The sequence below is a fragment of the Danio rerio genome, chromosome 18 (assembly GCF_049306965.1).
Source record: "Danio rerio strain Tuebingen ecotype United States chromosome 18, GRCz12tu, whole genome shotgun sequence".
Taxonomy (NCBI): Eukaryota; Metazoa; Chordata; class Actinopteri; order Cypriniformes; family Danionidae; genus Danio; species Danio rerio.
Window position 1 is genome coordinate 21971384 of NC_133193.1, and position 26154 is coordinate 21997537.

The 26154-nt window shown below is 36.8% G+C and overlaps 1 protein-coding gene across 5 annotated transcripts; it reads right to left on the minus strand.

The window, feature by feature from the left end:
- Positions 1-1275: 1275 nt before the first annotated feature.
- On the minus strand, positions 1276-25622 carry bcl2l13 (BCL2 like 13). 5 transcript variants are annotated; one of them, NM_001044891.2, is given in 7 exon segments: positions 1276-3256; positions 15554-15682; positions 15792-15864; positions 16155-16311; positions 16415-16516; positions 24339-24521; positions 25191-25374. In NM_001044891.2, coding segments are annotated over 6 exon segments (1458 nt in total). In that variant the 5' UTR covers positions 24463-24521; positions 25191-25374; the 3' UTR covers positions 1276-2383.
- Positions 25623-26154: the final 532 nt, after the last annotated feature.

The window sequence follows — 26154 nt, forward strand, 5'->3', positions numbered from 1 at the left end:
GGCTGTGACCCAGGCTTCCTTTTTAGTCTTTTTAAAAAGGGGAATTCAAACAAAAGCATTCATATAAGCAACTTGTTCTATTTTTACAGTAAATATTGTTAATATGAATAACAGACGGTTTATTAAGCAATTAATATTGCGTTGAGACTTTAATTTTGACTGTAGAAATACTGATTTAGTAAGATGAATATCACTTATGCAATCCATCTGATTCTGGCCTGTAAAGTTCTGCACCTCAATATTTAGTTTCTGAGGTAAAATATTCAGAAATTAAATTTCACTGCTCACTCGCAGTTTTTTTTTCTTTTTTCATTTTTTCGGTGTGTAATCTTGTCAATAATATTATTCAGAAGGTTATCGCACTCATTAAATAATTACTTTGTATAGTTTTTATTTTACATTCTTAGGTGATACAAAACAGACCTGACTTTAAACAACTAGAGAAGCGTTCTGGATTCAGAAATTAAAATCACTCACACCAGGAGGAATGAATGAGGAATTGGACCTTTCTGTGTTTTTGGCTAAATGGTTTTTAGCTATAATATTGTAAATCATGGATTTTGAGTATCTAATGATACAACTAATGAGATGAAAATGTGTTTTTAATGTTTTGGAGTGTCGAAATTTCATTGCACTCATAGATATATATACATCTATGCATTGCACTGACGTAGATACGAATGAGCGAAGAGCTTAGATGCAAAAACCTTGAAGTGCCGTCTGAAATTTCCATCGAAAATAAAACCTTTTTCGCAGCCTCCTTTGTTTATGTTGAGAAATCTTTACCATAAAAGTGACATTACTGAACATACACAAATGAGCCTGATAAAAATGCTAATTTTAGGGAAAATTTTCAGATGGCATTTAGAGGGTTTCGCAACTAAACTCTTCAAGTGACTGATGATGGTGAATATGTTATTTTTCCAGTGCAATAGAGAGAGTTTTTAAAGGTGAAGGAAAATATTTCTTGTGTGGTTAATTACAGTATATTGAAATGAAAATGAGATTTAATTATTGAGTGGCCGTCTAACTAATGATGTAATGTGATTGACTGTTGGATAAAAGGGTGGAGTAAGAGGATTGTGTCACACACCAAGAAAGCATTGTGCTAAAACATCTCTTGTATCACATAAGAATGTAAAATAAAAACTATGTTAATTAATTATTATTTTTTTAAATAATCAATTATGCACAAACCCAAACTAGTGTAAAACCAAACAATATTTCATTAAATCAAATTACATACAGTTCACTCATAAAAAACATAAGAGATAGTTCCCCAAACATAAAACAAATAGAATTTATTCACCCTCAGGTTACAATACAGAATACTGAAATCGATTTTGAGCTGAAACTGTTCGTGGTGATTGATAATATGCAGCAGCTACAACACTTTAAGACAAAAAAAAAACCAAGCATATTCAGGCAAAACAAATGAATACCAGTGGCTTCTGAAGATAAAGACTGTAAACAAAATCTTGGGTTCCACACATTCTATTTGTGTTGAGAAAACAAAGGAATTAAGTTAGCTTATTAGTTTTTACAAATGTAAGTCGATTGAACTTAAAAAATTAAGTTGTCCCCAAAAAATGTTTTTATTTTTTAAATAAATAGTATGAACAAATAACAAACGTCATGATTGTTCTGTGTGAGAAATGGAATATTATTTCACTACGATTACTTTAATCGTCAGCAGACAGATCTGAGTGTTCATGAGTCACATGAGCTTGTACAATATCATATATTGTGAATGGACCTGTCTGCTGAGCCTGTGGATTAAAGGTATTTTGCAAAGATAGATTGTTTTGCTTCATAATACCTCAATGTATCATCAGGAGCTGCAAGTATTAATTTTATTTTGCCAGTGAATGTCATGTTTTTTAGACTGCTAAAGTGCTAGTAGCATTGACTTGTGTATTATGAAGAACCAAGAACTAGTTTCTGCTAAAAACTTTCTCTAATGATCAACTAAAGAACAAAAAAAATCAGCTATAACCTGAATGTCCTGCAGGTGAATAAACTAACAGCTCATTTTGTGTTTTGGGTGATCTATCCCTTTGTTTTTTTATAATTCAGAAGCCTTGATGTTTCTTTAGTTAATATTAAGGATCCAGGCAAAACCTCAGTCGCAGCCCATGAAACGGGTCACTCCAATGTTCACAAATACAGCATGAAAGAAACCTGAATCTGCACCTGCAAGTTCCCGTCCAGCCATAAAGCTGGTTTCCAGAACTACGCCTAAGAATAAAAGCAATGAGAACGGAAAACAAACTAGTATGACACAAATAAGAGGAGTACTTATTTTCCCATAAAGTGCAGCTTGTGGCAGCACGTTAACCACAGGGCAAGAGATACAGCGAGGTCATGGACAGTCAAGGACTTTCTACTTCTTCCTGTAGGCTAGAGCTCCGAAGGCCAACACTGCAGCGACGGCCACCAGGGCAGCACCGCCATATAGCAGCACGGGGAGCTCGGCGGACTCGGCTTGTGGCACTGACGTGGTCTGCACCTCCGCAGGACTTGGGATTGGGAGGTCTGGAGATCGGGAGGAGGTCTTCAGCTCAACCTCTGAAAGAATCTCTTGCTCCAGGGTTGCTTCGGGTTCAGGTGGGGATGATGGAGGTGGCTCCACAGGAGCTGGAACAGGCTGAGACTGAAGTTCAGGCTCAGGCACAGGGATTGAGGCTGTAACAGCAGCATGGACAGGCGGGAGCTCTTGCTCTGCCAATGCTGAAGGAGGAGGAGGAGGAGGAGAAGGAGGGGGAGGGATCTCCATCACCACTGGTTCTGCAAGCAGCTCAGGTGCAGCAGACTCTTGTTCTCGGACAGCAGCGAGTTCGCTCTCACTGCCCAGAACACTGAGTACGCTACTCTGCAGCTCTCCTTCCTCCACCGTCTCTCCAGCTTCTTCCAGCAGCTCAGCATCTTCACGCTCCACATGCACTATGTCAGAGTTCGAGGAGTTGTTCTCGCTCTGCTCCTCAGCCAACGCCACTCCTTCAGCGCTGTCCAGACTCTTGACGTCTTCTGGGTCCATCATGCTGACCTGCGCCCAAGACTCGTGTCCCGTCAGAGACACAGGAAGACTCTCCGTCTGCCAGGAAGCTGGTTCACTACTGTCTCCGAGAGTCAGCAGTGAAGCAGGAGGGCTGAGCTGATCTGAGGCCTGTTCACCTGACAGGATGTAGATGTCGTTACTGTCCTCGGCTATGATCACGCCAGGATCCTCCGCTTCATCCAGGCTGAACACTGTGCCCTACAACATGCAGAGAAATAGCAATCAGCTGCTTCAAACAGACAGACAGATAGATCGATATAAAAGAGAAAAAAAATTACTTTAGTTTTTACCAACATATGGTACTGTATAATTTACAAACAGCTATAGTCCCCACACACCACTCAAACCTAAAATAATCCTTAAAAGGATAGTTCACCAAAAAGAAATTCTGTCAATAATTACTCTCATTCATGTCGTTCCAAACCCAGAGACATTTGTTCATCCTCTTAATACAAGTTAAAATATTTTGGTTAAAATCAGAGAGCTCTCTCATCCTTCATAGACAGCAATGGTCCCAACTTGTTAAATGTCTGGAAAGTCAAAAAACAGTCAAAATGGTCTACGTGGCCTCAGTGGCTCAATCGGAATATTTTGAAGCTGCAAGACTACACATAAAACAAAAAAAATGACTTGATAATGAATAATGACTCTTCTCTTCAATGTCAGTATAGGGCATGCATGCAGAAGTACTGTCCTCTGATGTACAGTGCTCAGCATATACGAGTACACTTCATTTTGAAAATGGGTATTTTTATTCATTTCTCAGTGAATATGGGTAATATATTTTGGTGCATTCAAACAAAAAAAATTTTACTTAAAAATATTTACTATAATAATATTTTGGTCACAGAACAGCTTTAGAAACTGAAAGATAATAAAATTAAATTGTAGCTAAATATTTCAATTTTATTTTTTCCAAATTTCAACAAAATAGTATATATCTTATGTTTCTTTTGAATTAAGCTATTTTTGAAAATTTGTATTTAATGTTTTTTCCTGACATATACATTTGAGCTACTAATTTTTGGACCGTTATGGTAAGTTATTTTGTTAGTTAAGCTCCAGATTTGGCCTAGGTACTGATTAATCTAATGTATATGCACAAATGTAATATTGTAAAGCTTTTTATTAAAAATATTAATTTAAATGAGAGATTTGTGGGGGGGTCTACTCATATATGCTGAGCACTGTATGACTTCCTTTGTTTAAAACAAAGCATAGGCCATCTAAGGTATATGTCCGCAGTGCGACCAAGCATGGCACACATAAGTGCAGAGACAATACTTTTAAATAAATTAGTTATTTTTTGCTGTGCATGCACAATAGCATTCTTGTAATTTGATAATATTTTGATTGAATCACTGAAGTCCTATGATCGGTTTTGAGGATGCTTTATGAAGCTGATAATGCTTGATAATAATAGAAGGTTTTGCATGCTGTCCCGGGACAGAGCCCTGAGCTCGGTGGTACTCCAGTGTCAATAAGCTTGGCCCCCCCAAATTTAAACACATATTTTGTGTCACAACAAAAACGCCAAGAAGAAGCGAGATCGGTGGAGTGTGGAGATATGACTGAGGCCTCTCTCACTCGCGCACTCTTGGTGTCGTGCACACTCGCTCTCTCTGCTTTCCCTTGACTTTTGTCAGTGACGGTGCTGCACACATCACACATTTATCAGAAGTTAAGTCCCAAATTGACACAAGTAATAAAAAAATTCAACTTAAGTCATGTTCATGTAGTGAAAAACTATCAAAATGTCCACTGTTGATTATATTAGACTTTTATTTCCAAGAGAGAGTTTAAAACTTGTAATATATGAAGTCCTCAGCTATGCATAGGCTATTATTAATCAGACATTGAGTGTACATAGTTTTACGTTAGCAAATGTCTCTGCCCAGGCCCCCCAATTATTCTGGGCTAGAACCGCCACTAGGTACGAGATCAGGTAGTTCTTGAGAGCTCCCCCTTGTAAAGAAGGAAAAGGCAAAGATGGGGTGGATGGGGGATTCTTCAAAATACGAAGATAAGGGAGTAATACTAGACAGGCTATTTATAGTGAGTTTAGATTAATCCGATTGGTTTACTAATGATTACAGATGGGCAACCAGCCACGATCAATCATATCATGTGCTCCTCTCGAAATTAGTTTGTGAAACTTCACAAAGTTCAAAGCAATGGTCTCAAACTCAAATCCTGGAGGGCCAACTACCTCCAACTCACACCTTCTTTAAGTCTCTAGTAGTCTTGAACACCTTGATTAGTTTGATCAGCGGTATTTGATTAGGGTTGGAGCAAAACAGAGATGCAGCCCTCCAGAATTCAAGTTTGAGACCTATGATTTAAAGCAAATTACAAGAGTGTTCATAGTGAGCTGTGTATACATTTATTTTGTGACAAAAAAGCCAACTTCAATGACTAAATCATGGGCATTTTAGTGTGCATTTAAACATTTGACTAGAGTAGCATGTACTCTTAAAAGCTAAGCTTAAATTATATTGCCACATCTCTAATAAACAGGTAGGTAGAATGGTAATCAGGTGGTTAGACATACAGGTTGAAAATCTGACAAACAGATAAATATACAAAACATAACTGCTGCGTAACATAACATAAATAAAAGTTAACCTAACCTAAAGGTTAACCTAAAAGCATCTTTAGAATTTATATTAAAATAATCCATTCAACTCATAGGAATACATCCTTTATGTTGGCAAACTGTGGTTTAAAACAATGTACGCATATCCTTCAATAAATCTCATGTGGTTTCTTAGTCACGAAAACACCTGCTTGATATTTCCTTAAACTGTACGTAGTATGGTATGCCTGCTCTTGTCTGCAAAGAGATTGACTGATAAGCATGCTGATAAGCATGAGAATGTGGTTAAAAGAAGCATAAAATAGAATAAAGACTTAAGACTTAATCTAATAAAGAGCACAGCCAGTTCTTTTCTTAACAGGAGAAGAAATTGTTAACCTTAAACTATTATCAATAGTATATATTTTAAAAGTAGAGCACAGCAAGTAAAATTTACCAGGACTTTAAGCTAATTTATCATGCCACCTTGTGGAGTGTAAAAGTAATACAGCTTAATTTCTTATGGCTTGACTAAACAAATTCAGCTTTAAAATGCAAAGCGCCAATGATATACAGTTAGAATCAATAATATGCCATCTTATACTACTAAATGGCAGTTTTCCTGTTAGCCAAGGCATGCCAAGAAAATGAGAAAGAACATTGCCAAGTTCTTGTGAAATGAAACTATAAACACACACACACACACACACACAAACACACAGCCAGACATGAGGGTAATATTCACAGGAACTGTTGTGGTTGTCTAATTCACACCAACAACATAAGCTACTGGCTGCTATATCTGCGTATGCATCGGTTTTATGAATGTTTACCAAAACTAGGTCAAGCGTTCAAAACGAGACCGTTTGAATGTGTCTGCTCATTTGCATTAAGCAAACTGAAGCTACAGGCCTTTGCTTACTCATCAACAAGGACGCTTTCTGTGCTCCCTGTGACCTTTCTGCTCTTATAGATATTCCAGTAATCCACTCTCCAGTGTGCATGTGCATCTAGTCTCACATGTAATCCTGCCTCACACAAAAAGCCTAGCATCTGGCATAACATCTGATGGCTGACAGAGAGAAGACCAGCAAAATCTGACACGATTTTATATTGCATACAGTCTCTCATTTGGATAATAGTCATATGCAACTGTTTGAGTCACAAGTAAATAGTTTGGAAAATAACCCTGCTAACAATAAATCAATATGCAAAATATGCAGACGGAAGTTACATTTATATATAATCAGCATGGAAAAAAAGAATCTTCTAAAGGAGTTGATTCTGACCGGTGTCCTGACATTTTTTATCCCATCAGATTATGCTACCAACACTGTATTTGAATGGTTCTGAGATTGGGGTTAGGGATTAGGTAGGCTAGGGCGATATTACAGCTTCATATCACACTACTTCACATTAAAATTGACACTGGTAGCAAAATCTGATGGGTAGCATATTGCTTCATCAAAATGTGTTACTTGCTTTTTGAATGAGAGGTAGGACAATCTGACAAGGTAGGACAAATTGACAGAACACGGGCTGAAAATAACTTAATTCCATATTTATTCAACAAATCTTCAAAATAATCCCTTGAGTATGATTTTTAATGAAATGTAATGCATTATATGGTTAGAAACATTTGCCATAAATGGTAAAAACAGCTGTACTGGAGTTTTGTGAAAACCATAATAGATATTTTGATTAACATAGTCAAAAAGCACATTTATTTGAAATTATGTCTTTGCAGTTACTTTTAATACTTACACAAAATAATCTCTGCTAACAAAGACACCCATTAGTGACGGCATCACAGAAAAATATAGCTGCACGCAGCAATTATTGGGGCGAAGCAGCCCAGCAGCCACATCATAAACAAGCACCCCAACAAGCTACAGAGCAACTGGAAAATTCTTTCACTTTTTGGCAGAATGTTCTGTGCCAAATTTGGTGGAAATTGGGCTAATGATGGCTATGAAGAGTTCAAAACAACAGATTTTCAAACCAATTCAAGATGGTGGAAAGGAAGTTGTGCCAATTAGGGAATAAATTATATCAATGATCACATCTCAATGATACAACGAATCTGCAAGAGTCTCATGACAACAGACAAAACTATTGAAAAGCCATTTAAAAAATTTTGGCAGACAGGAAGTTCAGTTAACTGAGGTATAATGTTAACTGGTATCGGCATTTTCAGGACAACCCAAGGAATGTATCAAGACAAGTTTCATAATAATAGGCAAAATTAGTCAAAAGTTATTAGCATTTTTAGAAATATCGTTATAACGTGCGGATAAAACCATTTTGAGCACTTCAGGTACGACTTTCATTATTTCCCAATGCGTCCGTTAAATATAGCAATTTTTGACAATTCAAAATAGCAGACAGCCAAAATGACTGACCTGGGAATATCAGACATCATTCGACTCAACATGCTCCGCTAGATGTAAAGGGATGTTTTGAATTTTATGAATTTTGGACCAACGCTTGAGAAGTTATGACAAAGAGCTTAGAATGACCAAGAGGCGACACTCAATAGAACGTTCCATTGCAACAGCAGCAGCCAGCAACAGCCCCGGATTCCGCCATTTTGGAGTGAAAGTGGTCAGCCGTCCATTGGATCTTATTGCTTTCGTAATGCATGCAGCTGCTTTGTTTTTTAGTTATTTATCAAAAAAAAAAAAGAGTATTAAAGCTGAGATACAACCTGAAAGACGACAATACAACACTTACTATCACAATCATCAGCACATTTAATAGTTTATTTTACAGATTTATAATATGCTGTTGTTCTATTGGAATTTTCATTCCAAAATGGCAGCCGTGCCATCCAGTGGCTGTTTCCCTAATCGCACTAGAGTTTTGCCTTTTGGTGATTCTATGCTCTTTGGTTATAAGCAAAAAAAAAAAGGGGGTAGTGCGCTGATATGCTACAGCTAACTTCAAATTATGGTTGTGATAACACAGACCAAGTTTGGTGTGAATACGTCAATGTGTTACAGAGATAACTTAAGTCAATTTGCGCAAGCTCTACATTAAATTTGTTTGCAAGTTAATCAAAAAACTGTTTGTCTAATCAACTTAAATTCAATAACTTTTGGTTAGCATAGTCTGTAGATCATGTGATTCAATTTTGGTGGAAATCAGATAAACGGCCAAGGACGAGTTTGTTCAAATATCTTTTATAAAAAATATGAAATTTTCATGGCGGAAAATGATGTTATACGGTGCTTGGCCGTAAAAAAGTAGCATTACTGCTCAGAATTTTAGGCTATATAAATCAAGGCAATATATATATGGTCATATCAAATGTTACATTCTCTTGTTTACCTCTATAACCTTACCCATTATTAAGTAGATTCATTAACCACATGCACATAGTCTGAACTGAGAATTCTTTTCTGCAATACTGAAGTAAAATGGATTTTGTCTGCAAGATTAGGCTTGCTGTCCCGTGCAGAGTCTGTCTTAAAATAAACTTATGCAGTAGGGCGTTTCCTTTGTGTTGAACGATCAGAACCTGCACAACACTCCACCCGAACACAAAGTACCTACCCTCACCTGAAGACAAAACTCACGCAAACACTTTCACAATCATATAAAAGTACAATATTAAAGACAATAATAAAGGGGTGCATAAAATCTGTTCAAAAACTATACTACTTTTCAAAACATTTTATATTACATTATACATTTCATTTTCAAAATCTAGTATTTTTTTAGGTTTTTAATATGAATTAAATTGTAAACACGAAAAAGCATTGATTTGCAATATATAACTCTTGCAACATTAAAAATGTCATTACTGTCACATACATTCATGTGAATGCTGACATACACTGAATAAGAGCCACTGTCGACATTAGACAATACCTCACTTGAAGTTAGTCATCATTAAAAGATCCACACCAAAGACAAACACGTCTATTGAGGGGACGCAAAACATACCACTTGCACATGAAGGAAAAGTTTACAAACAAATAAACAATAAAAACTTTATTCACCCTTCACTTGCCCCAAAACTGATCGAGTTTTTTCCTGTTGAATGCAAAAGAAAATATTTAGATGAAGGTTGTAAACCAATAAAATATTCTTTCCCCCTTCTATGGATATCAGTGGCTAACAGTTTCCAACATTCTTCAAAATCTCTCTTTTTACATTGAACAGAAGAAACTCCTAAAGCGTTGGAACTACTTGACGGTGATTAAACTGAGTACATTTTCACTTTTGGTTAAACTATTACTGTGAACGCTGAATATTGTGTGCTCATGAAAAGCACCAGATTACTCACTACATCCTGCTACATGTTTCAGGAAACTCATGCACAAGCCTGCTCATTTATTAGTAAACACAACAGTCATTCCCCATCGGTCTGACCCAAAACATCAACACATCCTAAATGTACAATTCTGAATATTTAATATTGTCAAAGTAAAGTGCATGCAAAGTTAATATTGTCCATTTGGAAACCTAGGGTGAAAGATTCCACTCATCCTCTGATAGGAAGTCAAGCATCTCAACTAGCGCTTTGACTAGTTTTGAGGCTGGAACTAGAACAGCTTTGACTTCATACGAGGATTTATCAGATTTATTTCTGTTCTTCCTCTATGCTGGAGCATGCGGGGGTGGCGTATGGGCTCTGCTTGTGTGATGAGAGCAGCACATCGCCTGTGAAACGCAGTTACGTAAGCGACTGGACTGAGCGATGTGATGCGTCCTGACGTGGCTGGAGCTCTGCTCTCAACACCTACTGATATACAGACAGGCCGCTCTGCTGTGGTTTGTCTCTACCAACATAACAGGAGTCAAATTACATCACATCAAGCCATCTTGAAAACGCTGTGCCATGTGACGCAGAGACCCTGAAGGTCAACTTTGTGTTGTGCACAGATCTGACAGGGGGCACACGCAGAGAATCAAACTCGCAATGTCCCACATACAGTATCAGATATCTGGTGCTCCTCTAGTGGAGTGTAATGAACAGTTCTCCTTGACCTGCAAGAGTTGATCATGATCAGAGGAGACAGAATGATTTGGCTGAAAACATGTCCTTGATGACGTATTTTAGCTGTCAAAATGGCTGTGGGTTGTGCAGAACTGACACACACATGCTAAGCCTCCATGTTTTAAGGGGGATCCCATTGACATCATAACTTTTATACTCTACAAAATGTATAATTAATCCTCTAACTACAACCTTTAGAAAGATAAACCTCATTTACTTTATTTATTTATAAGCTTAATTCATCATGGGAACAAAAATGTCCCAAGAAGATCAGTAATTTTGGAATTATAACCCTGAATTTCATTCATTAAAAAAAAAATATTTTCAGCTTAAACTACTTATTCAAACAACTCAAACTGAATTAATGCTATATTGTATGCAAGACTGCTTCTGCAAGCGTGTTTCGCAATCGAGGCCTAGAATAAAGTGATTCCAGTTCTTCTGCAAGTGTGCAAAAATCAAATGTTTGAATAATATTTGTTCAAAAGCAGAACAAACACACTCCAAATGTGGTCATTTATATACTAAAATAGGTTAAACAGTAAATGAAATCTTTCTGACTGACCTATTTACATACTACGGCCTCTTGAAAGTGTCCTTTCTAAATTAAAGTGTAAGTTATTTTAGCAATTTCCCATTTGCCACAGATAAATTAGGTGATGGGGAGCACGACCCAAATCCAAAACACTGTTTTGCAAATGGACATAAAAATATGCTCTGACCTGGTCTTGAGCATTAAAACATGCTGTCCTACCTGCCTGTGTTGTTCTCCTGAGCGCGCAGAACTCCAGCAAAGAAAGCAAATGAGTGGTGGAGAGAGAGAATCTAGTTAGGATAAAGGTTGCTGTCAGGAGTAATGGGGCTGGAAGTCTGCAGGAGCAGGAGGTCTGGTCTGTTTGCGCACGATCTCCTCCTCTTTGTCAGACTCCTCCCTCCTGTATTCACACTGTCCTGTATCATCTATGCCAAAGCTGTCGCTCCATCACTGGAATGTGGTCCTGAGCGTCAGAATAAAACAATGATCTCCCCTCCTCCCAGCGGTGCTCTAATTAAATTAATCCTTCTGACTGATTTCTTCAGCTGCCATACGCAACGCATGAACTGAGGCTTTCATCTCAAATACAGTGTGACCTATATAGGACGTCATAAACAAACAAGACCTTCTTCGAGCTTTATGACATCATCTGACATGTGAAGAATAAAACTCCCATAAAACATTTGCATGAGGGAAAGATAGCCTTCCGAAAGGAGCAATCTTCAGTTTGAACTATCAAATTATGTAATAGTTATTGCGATAAGCTGAGCGGGAACGATAAGCTGAGTGTGCACATTATGCAAAACATTAAGTTAAAGAGTAATTCTTTATAATGACCTGACCTTTTAATAATATGGAGTATGTGTGCTCACTATCATCTGACAGAAGAACCATAAAAACAAAGCACTGTGCATGAATAGAGAAAGGTAGAACTGTACAGAAAACGTAAGACTTGGCTGTCTTCCTTATTATGTAGAAGCAGAATGTGTTTAAAAACTAACTGGGTTGCATGAATTGCATGGAATTTGGTTTTCAAAGGGTACTTTGAGGAAACATTTCAAATAAAGTATTGTTTGTCAACACACACCGTGCTGCTTTCAATGTTGTTATCCACCAACAGCTGAAATATGTAATATCATATTATAAAATATGTGCACGGCTCTGGCTCCCTCTTCTGACAAGAGTCTTGAAAAACACAGTGAAAGGTCACTCCATTTTTGCCTTGGGTACATTTAGAGCGGTCGTTCTCAGTCAGGGGGCCATGCCAAACTTCCAGATTTCCTTACAACCCTCTGTTATAACTAATTACCTAAAATAAACCTAAAAGGATAGTTGAAAATTCTGTCATTACTTACTCAGCCTCAAATTACTGTAAATTTGTTTTCTTCTGTTGAATAGACAGGACGATATTTTGACGAATGCTGCTACCTTTTAGCCCACTGACTTTTATGTTATTATTTCTACTATGCAAGTCAATGGCTTTCAGTTCTCAATATTATTTTAAAATATCATCTTTTGCATTCAACAGAAAAAAAGAGAAAGGTTTGGAACCACTTGAAGGTGAGTAAACAGTAAGTGCAATTGCTGGATTTGGTATTGCCCAACTGAACAGACAGCTGGGCAATACCAAATATTACGAGTGCGCTTATATTCGGTGTAATTTATAAGCCAAACAAAGGTTGCCTATTATAAAGCACTAAAAAAAATTGTCATGTGGGCCTACTACATCCCAAATGTTCAGAAGCCATTCTATAGTTTAATATGAAGCACAGATGAATATTCAAGTAGGTAAATTCATGTTCAGTTTAGCGCTTCCCGCCGCTGCGCCTGTCAATCGTTCTCCATTCATTCACAATTCAAACTGCATGTCGGGTTCATGACAACACGAAAAACTTTATCCAAGACTATTGGTTCCTGTTAGTTTTAATAATCAGTGAAGAAATGGATTTAGTTTTGCACTAAATGGGTTAATTTTGACATGCAACAAGGAGTACATTGCTGTTTCTAAATCATGTTGCGCTGTGTCTGCTATATCAGCATATTGCATTTGCAACACTGGAGTAGAGATGGTTATTACCTGCTCTTCATACACAAAGTAGGCCAACCTGAAACTTTAAATTAGAAAAGGCTCAATAATACATTGGACAGATCTTTTACACACTGATTTCTTCCCTTTGTGCTGCTATTTTGGAAGTGTCTGCAGATATGGGAGGGCTGTGTCATACTGATGTATCAAGCACTTCATTCATGTACCGGCTGCGCAGACACAACTCAGTTGGCATTTCTGTGTATGAATGAATGAATTTTTCAGACAAAAAATAATTTCAGACATGCTTTCAGTTTCTTCATCTCACTCACGGCGAGTTTAGGCGAGGGAATGTTTATCAAGTAAAACTGGCCTGAGAAGGATTAGTTTAGTCTGCTTCAAACCTGCAGGAAAATATCAGGCTTTGCTAAACGATTGGTTATTTTACTGACGATTAGGGACAATAGTAGTAGCCTATTACAGATTTCAAAGAAAAATCTTAATATTAAAAAAGAAAGATCACAGATCAATGTCATAACGAATGCTCAAATAATGTAGCCCATTGTTTATGGCAAGCATCATGTTTTTAGTTAGATTGTGCCATCTGTCATATACAGTAGGCCTATGGGTCTGTTATTTTTACTAACGAAGATAGAGTATTTGAGTTTATCACCAGAACTATAGAAACTGTATTATGTTAATAAAAAAATAAAAAAATTTAAAAAATAAAAAACGGCACAGTTTCGGGATCGGATCTGTATCGGTCGATACTCAGAATTTTGGTATCGGGATTGGATCGGTTACAAAAAATGGTATCGTGCATCCATACATTTTATTTACATCTGCGAGTGCAAATTACGTTAAATCCAGAAATAGCTTTCCCCTCAATAACTCCTGTTTACATGTCCCAGACGTGCTTCACTTTTCTTTATTACACTCTTCCCTCTCTTACTTCATTTCTCTTTGATCTGCATGTTACTGCTTACACAGCACCAGTACCCTCCTAAAAATGCCTTAAATACCTCTTAACACTTCAAAATGGTGGCAATGTGCTAGGGGAAGTTTACAAACGCATTCATGAAAGAAGTGAAACTTACAAGTGTCATCCTCTAGTTTCTGTGTATAATTATAAAGGCTAAAAACAATAAACTTTGTCATAATTATACAGAACTACTGTGGGTGATATAATACTTGATCATACAATACTATCCATATTGTGCCACACATATATATATATATAGAGAGAGAGGAAACTATTAGCCCTTTTATGAAATAGTTAAAATATTTTACAATTTTTCTCAAGTGCTGTTTAGTGGAGATATAACAGTTTTAATAACTAATTTATTTGTCTTAACCATTACAGCAGTACACAATATTTTTCTAGTTATTTTGCAAGATACTCTGCTTATAGTGCACTTTAAAATGTCTGACTAGGTTATAAGGTTAACTAGGTAAGTTAAATTAATCATTCAAAAGTCATTGGATAGCAGTGGTTTGTTTTGTAGCCAATTATATATGTAACCCACCGGTCCTACTGCACCCAACCCAGTCTGAGCTGGAATTGAACTGATGATTCTTTGCATGGGGGTCGGTTGCTCTAACAAGGAGGCTAACCAAAGACCATGGCACAAGGGTATGTTGCTAGAGCACCTTTAGAGGTCAGAGGAGTGAGGTTTACCTGCATAGCACTTCGCTAGCTGGCCTCAGTTACACTCTCCCCCACTAAACCTCACTCTTATCCCGGACGAGTCCCCACTGGTCCTACTGCACCCAACCCCGTCTGAGCAGGAATTGAACGGGCGACTTTTTGTATGGGAGTCGGTTGCTCTAATAAGGAGGCTAAAGACCATGACCAGTGTCTGTCACTAGAGTATCTTTTGAGGTCAGAGGAGTGAAGTTTACCTTCATAACACTTCGCTAGCTGGCCTCCGTTACATACATACATACATACATACATACATACATACATACATACATACATACATACATACATACATACATACATACATACATACATACATACATACATACATACATACATACATACATACATATACATACATACATACATACATACATACATACATACATATATATATATATATATATATATATGTGTGTGTGTGTGTGTGTGTGTGTGTGTGTGTGTGTGTGTRTATATATATATATATATATATATATATATATATATATTTTTTTTTTTTTTTTTTTTTCAGGCAAACTAAAAAATATAAAACTTTCTTCAGAAGAAAAATATAGTAGGAAATATGGCTGTTAAACATCACTAAGGAAATATTTGACTTCAAATATCACAGGGCTAATTATTTAGTCTCTAAACTGTATTAGTCAGTTACCCATCCTCCCTGCTGAATGATGAAGTCTGCCTGTGATTCTTCAAGGTAACGCAAACCACACTGGAGCAGAGCTTCTAGCGATTGACCCTTGGCCTGCAGGGCTTGTAACAATACTAAAGGTACCAACACCTAAACAGAACAACAAAGTCACGGAATACAAAAATTAAGCACTTATGAAAACATAATCTCTTCTGGGGGTATTGTGCATGTGTGATTACACTGATGTGTTTTGATCTACCTTGCTCCATCCTCCTTGAGCGTGAGAGGAAACCTCGTCCACTGCTGCTCTGAAGCATTCGAAGTTCAAGTCACTGCATGAGACACATACAAAATCACCACTTAGGACATTTCTCTGTATTTGGGTCTTCTAAAAACATCAAGATGACATATGTTGAAAGTTTTCAGTCAATATTTAAGTTAAATGTCAAGAATAGTCATTTGAACTCACTTAACGTGTCGTATAACTTATAACAACTGTGAGCAGGCTGTTTACACAATGCATTTTTCTGGTATAGACCTCTGCCAATAAAGCATCATTTGCTAGATTTTGTTTTCCAAAGACTAAAACAGCCAGGAAATTTTCACTAGACTTTTTAATGACCTGCTCAGAAGCGTATTAGTGGCGGAAAACAGGTGTGTGTCCAGGTCCCGAGAGACGCGGTCCCCCAATACTGCCAGACTGTCCTCTATCGAGCTCTCTGGATTGGCTGGACTGAACACTGGGGATGTGTGCTGATCAAAACCAGTCCTGGAAAAAGCTGAGAAATAAGAGAGAGAGGCAGATGACTTTAGAGATTCCAGATTTATTTTATTAATAAAATGCACTATAATAAAAAGAAGAAACAAACAAAAAAATCTTACAGGCTGCAATTTCCTCTTCCAGCTGCTTCATTTCATTTTCAATCTGTTTCTTCAGGCTGCTGTTTCGCTCTCTTTCCACTTCCTGTGTAGAATGGCTCTCTCCTGCAAAGAATAATAAATTTTAGTTATTACAAAACTGTTTTGTCCCCACCAAAATCCAACTCAGTTACTGTAAATGCAGGTTATGAATTACTATCATTTCGGTATTGACTTCTCATTTATCCAGTCATACGTTGCCATTGTTGTGCACTTTTCCCATTTTTTTCAAAATGTATTTATTTTTTGCCACATCAGCAACTTATGGCTATTTCATGGCAAGATCAATATACATAAACAAAATTACATAAGAACAACTTCATATTTTATTAAGAGATGATATACACACTTTTCCATTAAATTCATTATTAGATTTTTTAAGAAAGATGAGTTTGCTGAATATTCATTTATATAACTATATTATTCGTAGTGCAAGAGTAGATACTGTATACAATGTCATTCCATTTTGATGTTTGCATAAAATAAAACTTACAAAAGTGATTTTATTTACTGACATACTACTTAATTTTTCCTTATTTCAACCACAAAATATTAGAATATGGGTTAAATAATGTTCCAAACCGGCGACACAGTGGCTCAGTGGTTAGCACTGTTGCCTCACACCAAAAAGGTCACTGGTTCAAGTCCCTGCTGGGCCAGTTGGCATTTCTGTGTGGAGTTTTCAAGTTCTCCCCGTGTCGGTGGGGATTTCCTCCGGGTGCTCTGGTTTCCCCCACAGTCCAGAGACATGTGCTATAACTGAATAGAATAAACTAAATTGGCCGAAGTGTATGAGTGTGAATGAGGTGTGTGAAGATGTTTTCAAGTACTGGGTGGCAGCTGGAAGGGCATCAGCTGTGTAAAACATATGCTGGATAAGTTGGTGGTTCATTCCGCTGTGGCAACCCCTGATGAATAAAGAGAGTAAGCCGAAAAGAAAATGAATGTTCCAAACCACAAAAGTGTCATTCAGTGTAATGACCCTAACTTTAGTTTTACCTAAAGCTTACCTTTAGCTAAAAGTAAATTTGCTTTATTGGCAAACAAATGCCATCAAATCAGTGTTGGTTGTTATGGTTGGCTATATTTAAAGTCTGTTAATTTTTCTTTAAAACTTAAACAAAGGGATTTCTGTCCCAAATGTGCAGTTAATTAGAGGTTAAATCAATTACTTTAGATTAAAATCATGTCATAATAAGTCATTTTGGTATATAAACAACTGACATTTTAGTTGGTATCTTCTGTAAATCTTGGTTAAAATATATGATGGTTATTGTTTTTCTTAAAAAGAAGATCTGAATGTAAAAACATTACACTTTTTCCAAGTTTAAAAACACATTTTTTGTCCGACTCAAATGTGAATTTACATTGTTTTCTATTTTATAAATGACTTAAAAAAACATAGGTTTACCCATTATTACTAATTTCATCAGTATTGCTAATTGTAAGCATGAATAATGATTATTTGACATAAAAATATAAGCAAAAAGCAAAAAACCCACCTGGAAACTTCCGGTATCATAACCTTCAGCTGAATAATTTCCTGCATGACCAATAAAGCTTAAAAAAGCTGATGTGAGCCAAAAATATTGGAGTGTAACTCAGGGGGAGATTTAATTAATAAGCAAAGTAAACAGCCACTTAGGGAACCAGGAACCATTTTCTTTTAGTTGTGAATTTATTTTAAAAAAACATAATTAAAATGGAGATTTCATGAAGATAAATCATGGAAAAAGAGTGTATATATATAAAATTCTCATGTTTAAGCATTTCAGTTAAAGCTCCTTTTGCATTTTATCCTCTTATTCTCAATGATAATACATTATTACAAATTTACTTCATTATATATTAATACCATATAAAAATTAATTCGCAATACAGTATTTGTAACACAACCGGCTTTTCTGTAAAACCATAAACCATTGCAAGGCTGTTCATTCACACAATAGTAAATTATTTAGTCTTCATGAAGGACAGGCTTTCAGAGAGCAGCAGCTTCAACATTCAGCTCTCCAAACCACAAAATGACTACAAAAGATAAAATATTAAGAGTGGGACACATGTACAGAGAGAGCAAGAGCATGAGTGTGTATAAAAAAAAACAGTCAATAAAAAAAGCTACCAATATTACAATAATAGTCGGGATCTCACGCCAACTTTCCCAGGCTGGGTTTGTCTTTGGTCAGGTTTGGGCTTGACTCAGAACCAGTGGCATGTGAACAAGGCAACGCTGATCGCACATGACAGTCTGTCAGAGTGCAGAGCGGGTCGACTGGAAAGAGGGATCAGAAGCTACTTTCAAAGCTGACTGAATGAAAACCAGAGCAGGACATTCCTCATTGAACCGCTGATGTGCCCAAGGCTCCAAAATCTCCAACAGACAGCTTAAGCCCATACCATCCTCTGTGCTAAAGTCAACCATGTTAACGCTCAATGACATTATGTATGTGCACTTTTTGAAGTCCACAAAGACTTAAGAGTCTACACATAGATGAAACAAATAAATACATGCATGTACCAAGAAGTCAATATACTCTATGTGAGAGTCAGCATCATATAGAGCCTACTAAAAAGCATACGGTGAGAATTGGTCAACAGAATGAAGCATAACTGGACCAAATCTGCCAACCTTATATGGACTGCCATGTGAGAATAGACATTAAAGGATTTGTTAATACATTACTTGCAATACCTGCAGGCATATTTCAATCTAATTGCACTAGAGTATGCAGCACCTTGAGTTACAGTCCATGCTCAAAATGGAGACTCCTTGACAAGGAATTTGACCTCAGTATGTACGGACAAACTCTACAAGCAACTGAAACTGTAATGAAAGTTTTTAACCTCAGCCAAAGCAAACAAGCTGTATGGATTTTAGCAGTAGAAGTGATATAGCCATTATTTAAATACTGCAAAAGAAAAACACTATTACAAATTGCATATTTACAATTAACCATGGTGTGCTGCAGGGCTTAAAATTAGGACCAATTTCATTTTCAATTTATAAGTTACTTATTTGGGACTGAGCACCGGTGGTATGAGGTCCTATTGGAATTTCTGTTTATTCTTCGTCTTCCATAAAATGGATCGCATTTTTGAGGGTCTTAACATGCCTGAAAACTCACAAACCCTTGCACACTAGCCAGAAGTGACGAAAATGACTAGGGTTTCAGAAGTGGGTGTGGCAAAATGGCTCAACAGCGCCTACTATGCACTTTGACGAAGTGGCCCCAAGCTACGTTTTACGCACATATCAAAATTAGCACACACTTCAAACATACCAATACCTACAAAAAATTGAAAGTCTGACATTTTTTAACTTCCACTGAAAAAAAAGTGCAGTTTTTGTCATGTCCAGGCATTGTACTTTAACAAACTCCTCAAAAGGATTTGATCAGATTCACTTGGTGATACTAAATTGTGAAGATCTAGAGTTTTCCTCAAAGGGCATGTTCGTGGGAGCTTTACAAAGTTCAGTGTGTAGCCATCGAAGAAGTTCTTTAAACTCATCCACTGCTCTCTGTCAACCAGGTGGAAGTGAGCCCTGGTGCGAGGTCCCTTTGATCGCTGCTTTCAGCTTTAATTGGATGTTGAATTCTAAAACATTATATAAATTCGATTTACATGTAGGGCTGAGCGATTTTGACTAAAATTTAAATCTTGATTAATTGAATATTTTGACTCGATTCTAATTAATGAATGATTATTTTATTTATTACAAATATTTAAATGTAAATAATAGTTTTAATGTAATGAAAAATATGCCGTCTCAACACATCTCTGGCACAACTTCCAATCATCGTGAATGTAGTGAAGGCTCGTACACACCAGGACACTTTTCGTTTGCGTTTATAGTCAGCATTTTTAGGGACGTTTTTCCAGGTTCGAACCCCAAGCGATTTTCACTGGCGTCGAGCAGAAGAGTATGAAAAAATCACTCCTTGACGTTAGATGCTGCTAGACAACTTTAAGCTTCTACCCGCTTCTAACACAGAAGAAGACAGAAAGTTGACACACTTCTTGTTAAAATTATTGGCGATTCAAACAAGTATGGATTGTTCAAGTAGCAGCTCCAGCTCAAGCGATGAATAAATAATTATTGTTCACCAGTGCAATAGGCAGCTCCATGTTTGTATCGCCTCTGGGCATCTTCTTCAATGTGCGCTCACATTGACAGTTTTGCGCTTGAGCGCCTTCAAGTGCTGTTTACTGTAACTTCAGCAGCTCCGTGCATATGAACAAAAGTGCTAATCTGATTGGTGGAAAAGGTTTGACGCAGCACATTAAAACAAAAAACGAGCATGAGGCGTTTCCTTACAAATTACGTTTTTATGCCTGGCAATTTGCGCGTTGGTGTGCACGATCACATTGGTGCCCTTTATTTAGTCACGAGGCATTAAACATTGACGGAAAACGCGAACAAAAGGCATCCCATTGTGCATGGGCCTTAAGGCTCAAAAATAGGTCTATCGTCCTACTTGACCAGAGATCAGATGTGACAGCAAAGTGGTCGCAGAAGTTCAAAACAGAATGGGGTCATGAGACTCCACACACGGCAGGGGAACTAATAATAAAAAAAATCAACCTGGAAAAACTGGATCGATTATAGATTCTGTATGTCAATTTCGATTAATCGCCATTTCTATTTATATGTGATTTACAGTTTTTTGTTATGATCAAAATAAGTTGGTACTTAAAATATTGAACCCTAATATTCAGTAGGTAGTTAATTTGTCTATTTTGACACCAATATAAACTGTGAAAACTGTGTTAAGAAGTTAAAAAAGATTTCAAGGTGAGACTTTTTAGTTTTCAGGTTGAGAGTTCTCTAATTCAAATGTTTAATTTTTATTACACATCTAACTCAGAAATGAAAAATTATATGAATTGGGACTCAGCTAAAGTTTTTGTCTTGCGTTGTTTTTGTAGTAAAAAAAAATAAAAATAAAAAATATCAACCATATATAACATACACAACAATTTTCCTGTTTAACAAATTCACTCCAAAATAGCCCAACACCCCTGAAACTCCCACTCATCTATTTAATATCAAATCTCTCATTAATAAAACAGACATCATCATCAACATACATTTTCCAACATTACATGCATTGCTTTCTCTTGCCATCAGCCTTGTTTATTTTCAAAAATAACCATTCGATGGTCTGTATATATTTTACTCAGCATTTTTCAGAACAGTTAGCAAGTTGCAAATCCACTGCAATGAATGAACATGTTTATATATCTGCCAACAAGAAAAATGCATGAACGAACTCTGTGTACTTCGTGTTTTCTATTTTTGAAAGCATTTCAATGCAACAATTTTAGGATTCAGACTTTAAAATTAGAAATCAGCTAATGGGCTATATGCACAGCTAGTGTTTTTCAGCCTATGATCAACTTCCAGTGAAAGCTTAATGTGACTATTCAGTTAATATTAACATTCAGTTAAATAAACGTGAGCATTCATTTATTTGTTTAAGCGTAAAACAAGATGAAAGACTGCGCAACCATGAGTGCTGTCAGGATCAGCAGGCCAGCGCAGAAACTCCATTGAAAATACTGGGGTAAAATAAACTGTCAGATTTTAAAGACATGGCAGGGAAAATTTTAATTTAATTCAGTGCTTCTTGTCTGGTCTGACACCCACTTTATATTGTATATCTATCAGGCAGTGAAGATTGCTGATATTCAAAGAGACCAGTCCTTAAATGTGGCAATTTTATAATAAAATGACAGTTGACCGGAAGCGATGAGACTGGTTGGTTAAAGTAAAACGTCTGTGTGCATATAGCCCATTCCGACAGCATGTGAATGCAGCATTTCTTCTCTCAAGCACATACAATAGGCAATTTCCATGCAACATTAGGTCATTTATAGCTTAATTTTAAAAATTGTGTGTTCAAACCACTGAACATAGTTATCTATGGCCAGCATTTTGCTTTAGTTCCATTGCTTCAACATAAAACTGTGCTGCAAACTTTTTCCCATGTACACGAACAGAAAATGTGATTTCTGGCCACATTACAATACACAACTGCTTCCTGTTTTCTGGTATAAAGACGAAGTGCATTCTTCTGACATTGCCCTGAGATCAAATGAAACTTGTTTCTTGCCAGACAGGCATTTTATATGTGGGTCAAAGGCAAAAAGACCATCAAAACAATTATTATTCTTAATTAAGTATCTTCATTAGAATGCGTTTCACTTGATTTCTTCCCAGCAAATATTGACTAACCTACACTTTTTGTTTTACAAAAGTGGGAAGACACCCACTACAATGTTAATGTAAAAACATCAAACAAACAAGAATCGGGTGATAAAATATTACAACTATCTATTTAATATAACAGTGTAGCCCCAAAACACTAATCAATTGCAAAAAAGACTTTAAACACTTAAAATACAACAAAATGCAGCATTAATAGTTATTCTTGTAAACATTACCCCCTTTCACACAGTGATACCGGTAAATATCTGGAAAATTTCCGGAACGACTTTACCGGTATATTCAAAAAAGCGCTGTTCACACAGGAGAGGACGTTACGGAAATTTTCCGGAAAAGAGCATTCACACATCCATTCCAAAATACCGATAAATTCTGACATCATTCACCACAAATGAGCTTTAAACGGCTGCGCTTGTATATGTAAACATTTGACTAAATTACAAACTCTGTGGATGATCAATATTGTGAACAACTTTCGCAGGATCACTTTGGCATGTCGAGATGTTCATAATATGTGCGTGTGCAGGCGCTCACAGGCTGAAGCTTGAAGGTAAACAAACATAAGCATCTCATCGATGATTTGTTACACAGTTGACATAAAGAAGAACATATAAACATGATCTGACTAACTTCTAGCAGCTAAATGTGTCTGGAAAAATATTCAAAGGTTTTTATTCTCACAAACCGCGCGGACGTAAATGCGTCTGACTGTTGTGATTGGCTAAAGCAGACGTCTCACGTCAGCACGTTCTAGACGTGCACGCGCTTATTACGGGAATCTTCCTTCTGCATTCACACAGCGCAGCATTCCGCCAAATTGCCGGTAATGTTACAACTTCTCTTTCCGGAAAATAGCCAGAACGAATTTACCGGTATTTTCAAAAAGGGCCTGTTCACACATACAACCTTTCCGGAAAATTGCCGGCAATTTTCCGGAAAGGTCTGTATGTGTGAAAGGGGCTATTGATAAGTACAGTACAAAATAATTATGTTTTATATTATTACACAAATAAATCAGTTACACTTACAGAGTATATACAGGAATCAGAGAGTGAAATTCAATACCTTTCAATAAGACTCTTTCCATTCATTTTAAGACTTTATAAATCTACTTTTCAACCGGAAACACTGGATAGATTTTAACATACAGTATATTTACTAAATTTAATGTAAGAAACTAAAGCATTATTCAAATACTGAATAAAAATCTATTAAATCTAGCTAATCCAGCAGGTTGGCGCCTATAGAATTGCAGAAATAATACTGTTGCCTTGGTTACTACAGTAAACAAAACAGCATTATGTCAAATCTAGCCGGATATTATTGACTTTATAAACTACACAACAGCCTGATATTCGCAGAATTAATTCAGGCAAACTTTACTATACAACCACATATTGCATTAACATTTAATACCTTGCAAAATAGCATTTAAGACTTTATACTTTAAGGGCCTTAAATGCCTCTATATTGATTTATCAACTTTGATAGTTTTTAAGGCCCTGCGGACATCCTGACGATTTAACATTATTTCCCCTAATTTATATATCTTTTTAACACAAGTTATTAAAAAAACTTCTGTCAATTTAACCTAATGCAGAGACAAAATGGGACACCTTATCTTTGACCACATGCTGACTTGTGGTTGTGAATTCTTACCCTCAGCCGCATGTGAGGGTCTTGATCTTGATGGCGAGGGCAGGCTGAGGTAGCTGAGGATGACATACTTGGTCTCATAGTGAAATCCTTCAGGCACTGTGGTGGAGGAGCCAGAGGCAGCCATTGAAAAGAAACGTCAGGTTCTCAGAGACATGCACGACCAAATGACAGTGTTCACAAGTCCTAGAAGCAAACAAACAAAGTTAACACCAGAATCTTCTCACATTCGATTCAGGGGAATATACACTATGTTTTAGTAATTTTTAGCAAGTATGTGTATATAAAGTTAAACTCTTATGACTTCACTAGAATGACTTTGAGAATGACAATGAGATGTTATGAAGAATCTGCCAGCCTCACCATTCTTTCATACTTTAATCGCAACTTTGAGCAAAAGTGTTTGCGACTGTCATTCCGCCAAGTGTTTAATCATGATAATAAAAACTATAAACATTAATGGTGGTTGTAAATGATACTGATTATTTTAACAGACATGCATAACAGCAATTAGAACTCTACAATTATTTTGTTTTCTGCTTAACTGCACATACATTTTTAAACAAATAACATTGCAAAAGACAGACTAACACTTCATAATAAAATCTCATTATTTTTTTTTTATTGACTTATAAAGTCTCATTAGGAAGTGGTGTTAGTTAATGCATTAACATCAATGAGAAATAGCAACATGCTACATACATTTTGAGGGGGTATTAAACATAACCTAAGAACATAACATCAACTAAGTTTTATAAATGTGTACCAGTTTACAGAAACGGTTAACTTATGTAAAATAATGTCACAAAACCCTTGACTGTTTGACGTGAATTCTTTCACATGCAACATCCCTACCAACACAGTCAAACCTAAAGTTTCTCAAGTTCTTCTCACAATGACCCTTTCAAAACTGGACAGTTCCTACAGCACTGCAACACACATTCCGCCAGGCAAATGTCCCAAGAGTGCCAACTGGCTTGAGATATTTGTACACATGAAGTCCACAACATTTACCAGAACATCGTGTTCAATGTAACGCACGCGGACACGCACAGAAGCTCTCTCTGCGTGCTTGCCACACCTACTCATGCCCGAGCATTCAGCTAGCCGCTAAAGTTTAAACATCATAACCTGTTAGTGTCACTCATAACATAACATGCTATCGGTTTAACGTGAACATGCTGTGACTTAGCTTGGATATATCGTACCTCTGCGCCAGTGACAAATTGTTCTCTCAAAGCGGGGTGACAAACGTGCTCACCCGGTTTCTTTCACAGTTAAGTAACTATACAACTGTAGGATGGCGAAGTGTTTAACGTTCGACATGCGCGTGCGTGCGGTCCATGCTGCGCGTGTGCGGGAGGGCGAAGCCGTGCTCGTGGCTCCGCCTGCTGATCTGACGTGGAAACGAGAAGGTCAAGAATAGAGTTGGGAGCAGAGAAAAGATTCATTACCTGCTCCATTTTTAGCACATTTTATTTGTATTTACGTTAACAGTTCTGGAACATACTTGGTTCATGGTTCTTTTTTTAGTGAACTGTGCAGCGCCAACCACAGTAGTTGGGTAAACGAACGAATGACTCTCATGAATCGATTCTTTTTGAATCAACACCAATCAACAAACACTGGACTGGAGTTTCTTTCTTTCTTTCTTTCTTTCTTTCTTTCTTTCTTTCTTTCTTTCTTTCTTTCTTTCTTTCTTTCTTTCTTTCTTTCTTTCTTTCTTTCTTTCTTTCTTTCTTTCTTTCTTTCTTTCTTTCTTTCTTTCTTTCTTTCTTTCTTTCTTTCTTTCTTCTACAATAATTTCTTTATTAGCATG

Excerpts from the sequence above, each read along its gene's own strand:
- bcl2l13 (XM_005159108.6), bottom strand. The coding sequence starts at position 24,462 with ATGGCTGCCTCTGGCTCCTCCACCACAGTGCCTGAAGGATTTCACTAT. Across the intron at positions 16,312-16,414 it reads GGAAGAGGAAATTGCAGCCT|CTTTTTCCAGGACTGGTTTT; the intron begins GTAAGATTTTTT and ends CTTATTTCTCAG. Across the intron at positions 15,865-16,154 it reads ACTAATACGCTTCTGAGCAG|TGACTTGAACTTCGAATGCT; the intron begins GTCATTAAAAAG and ends TGTCTCATGCAG.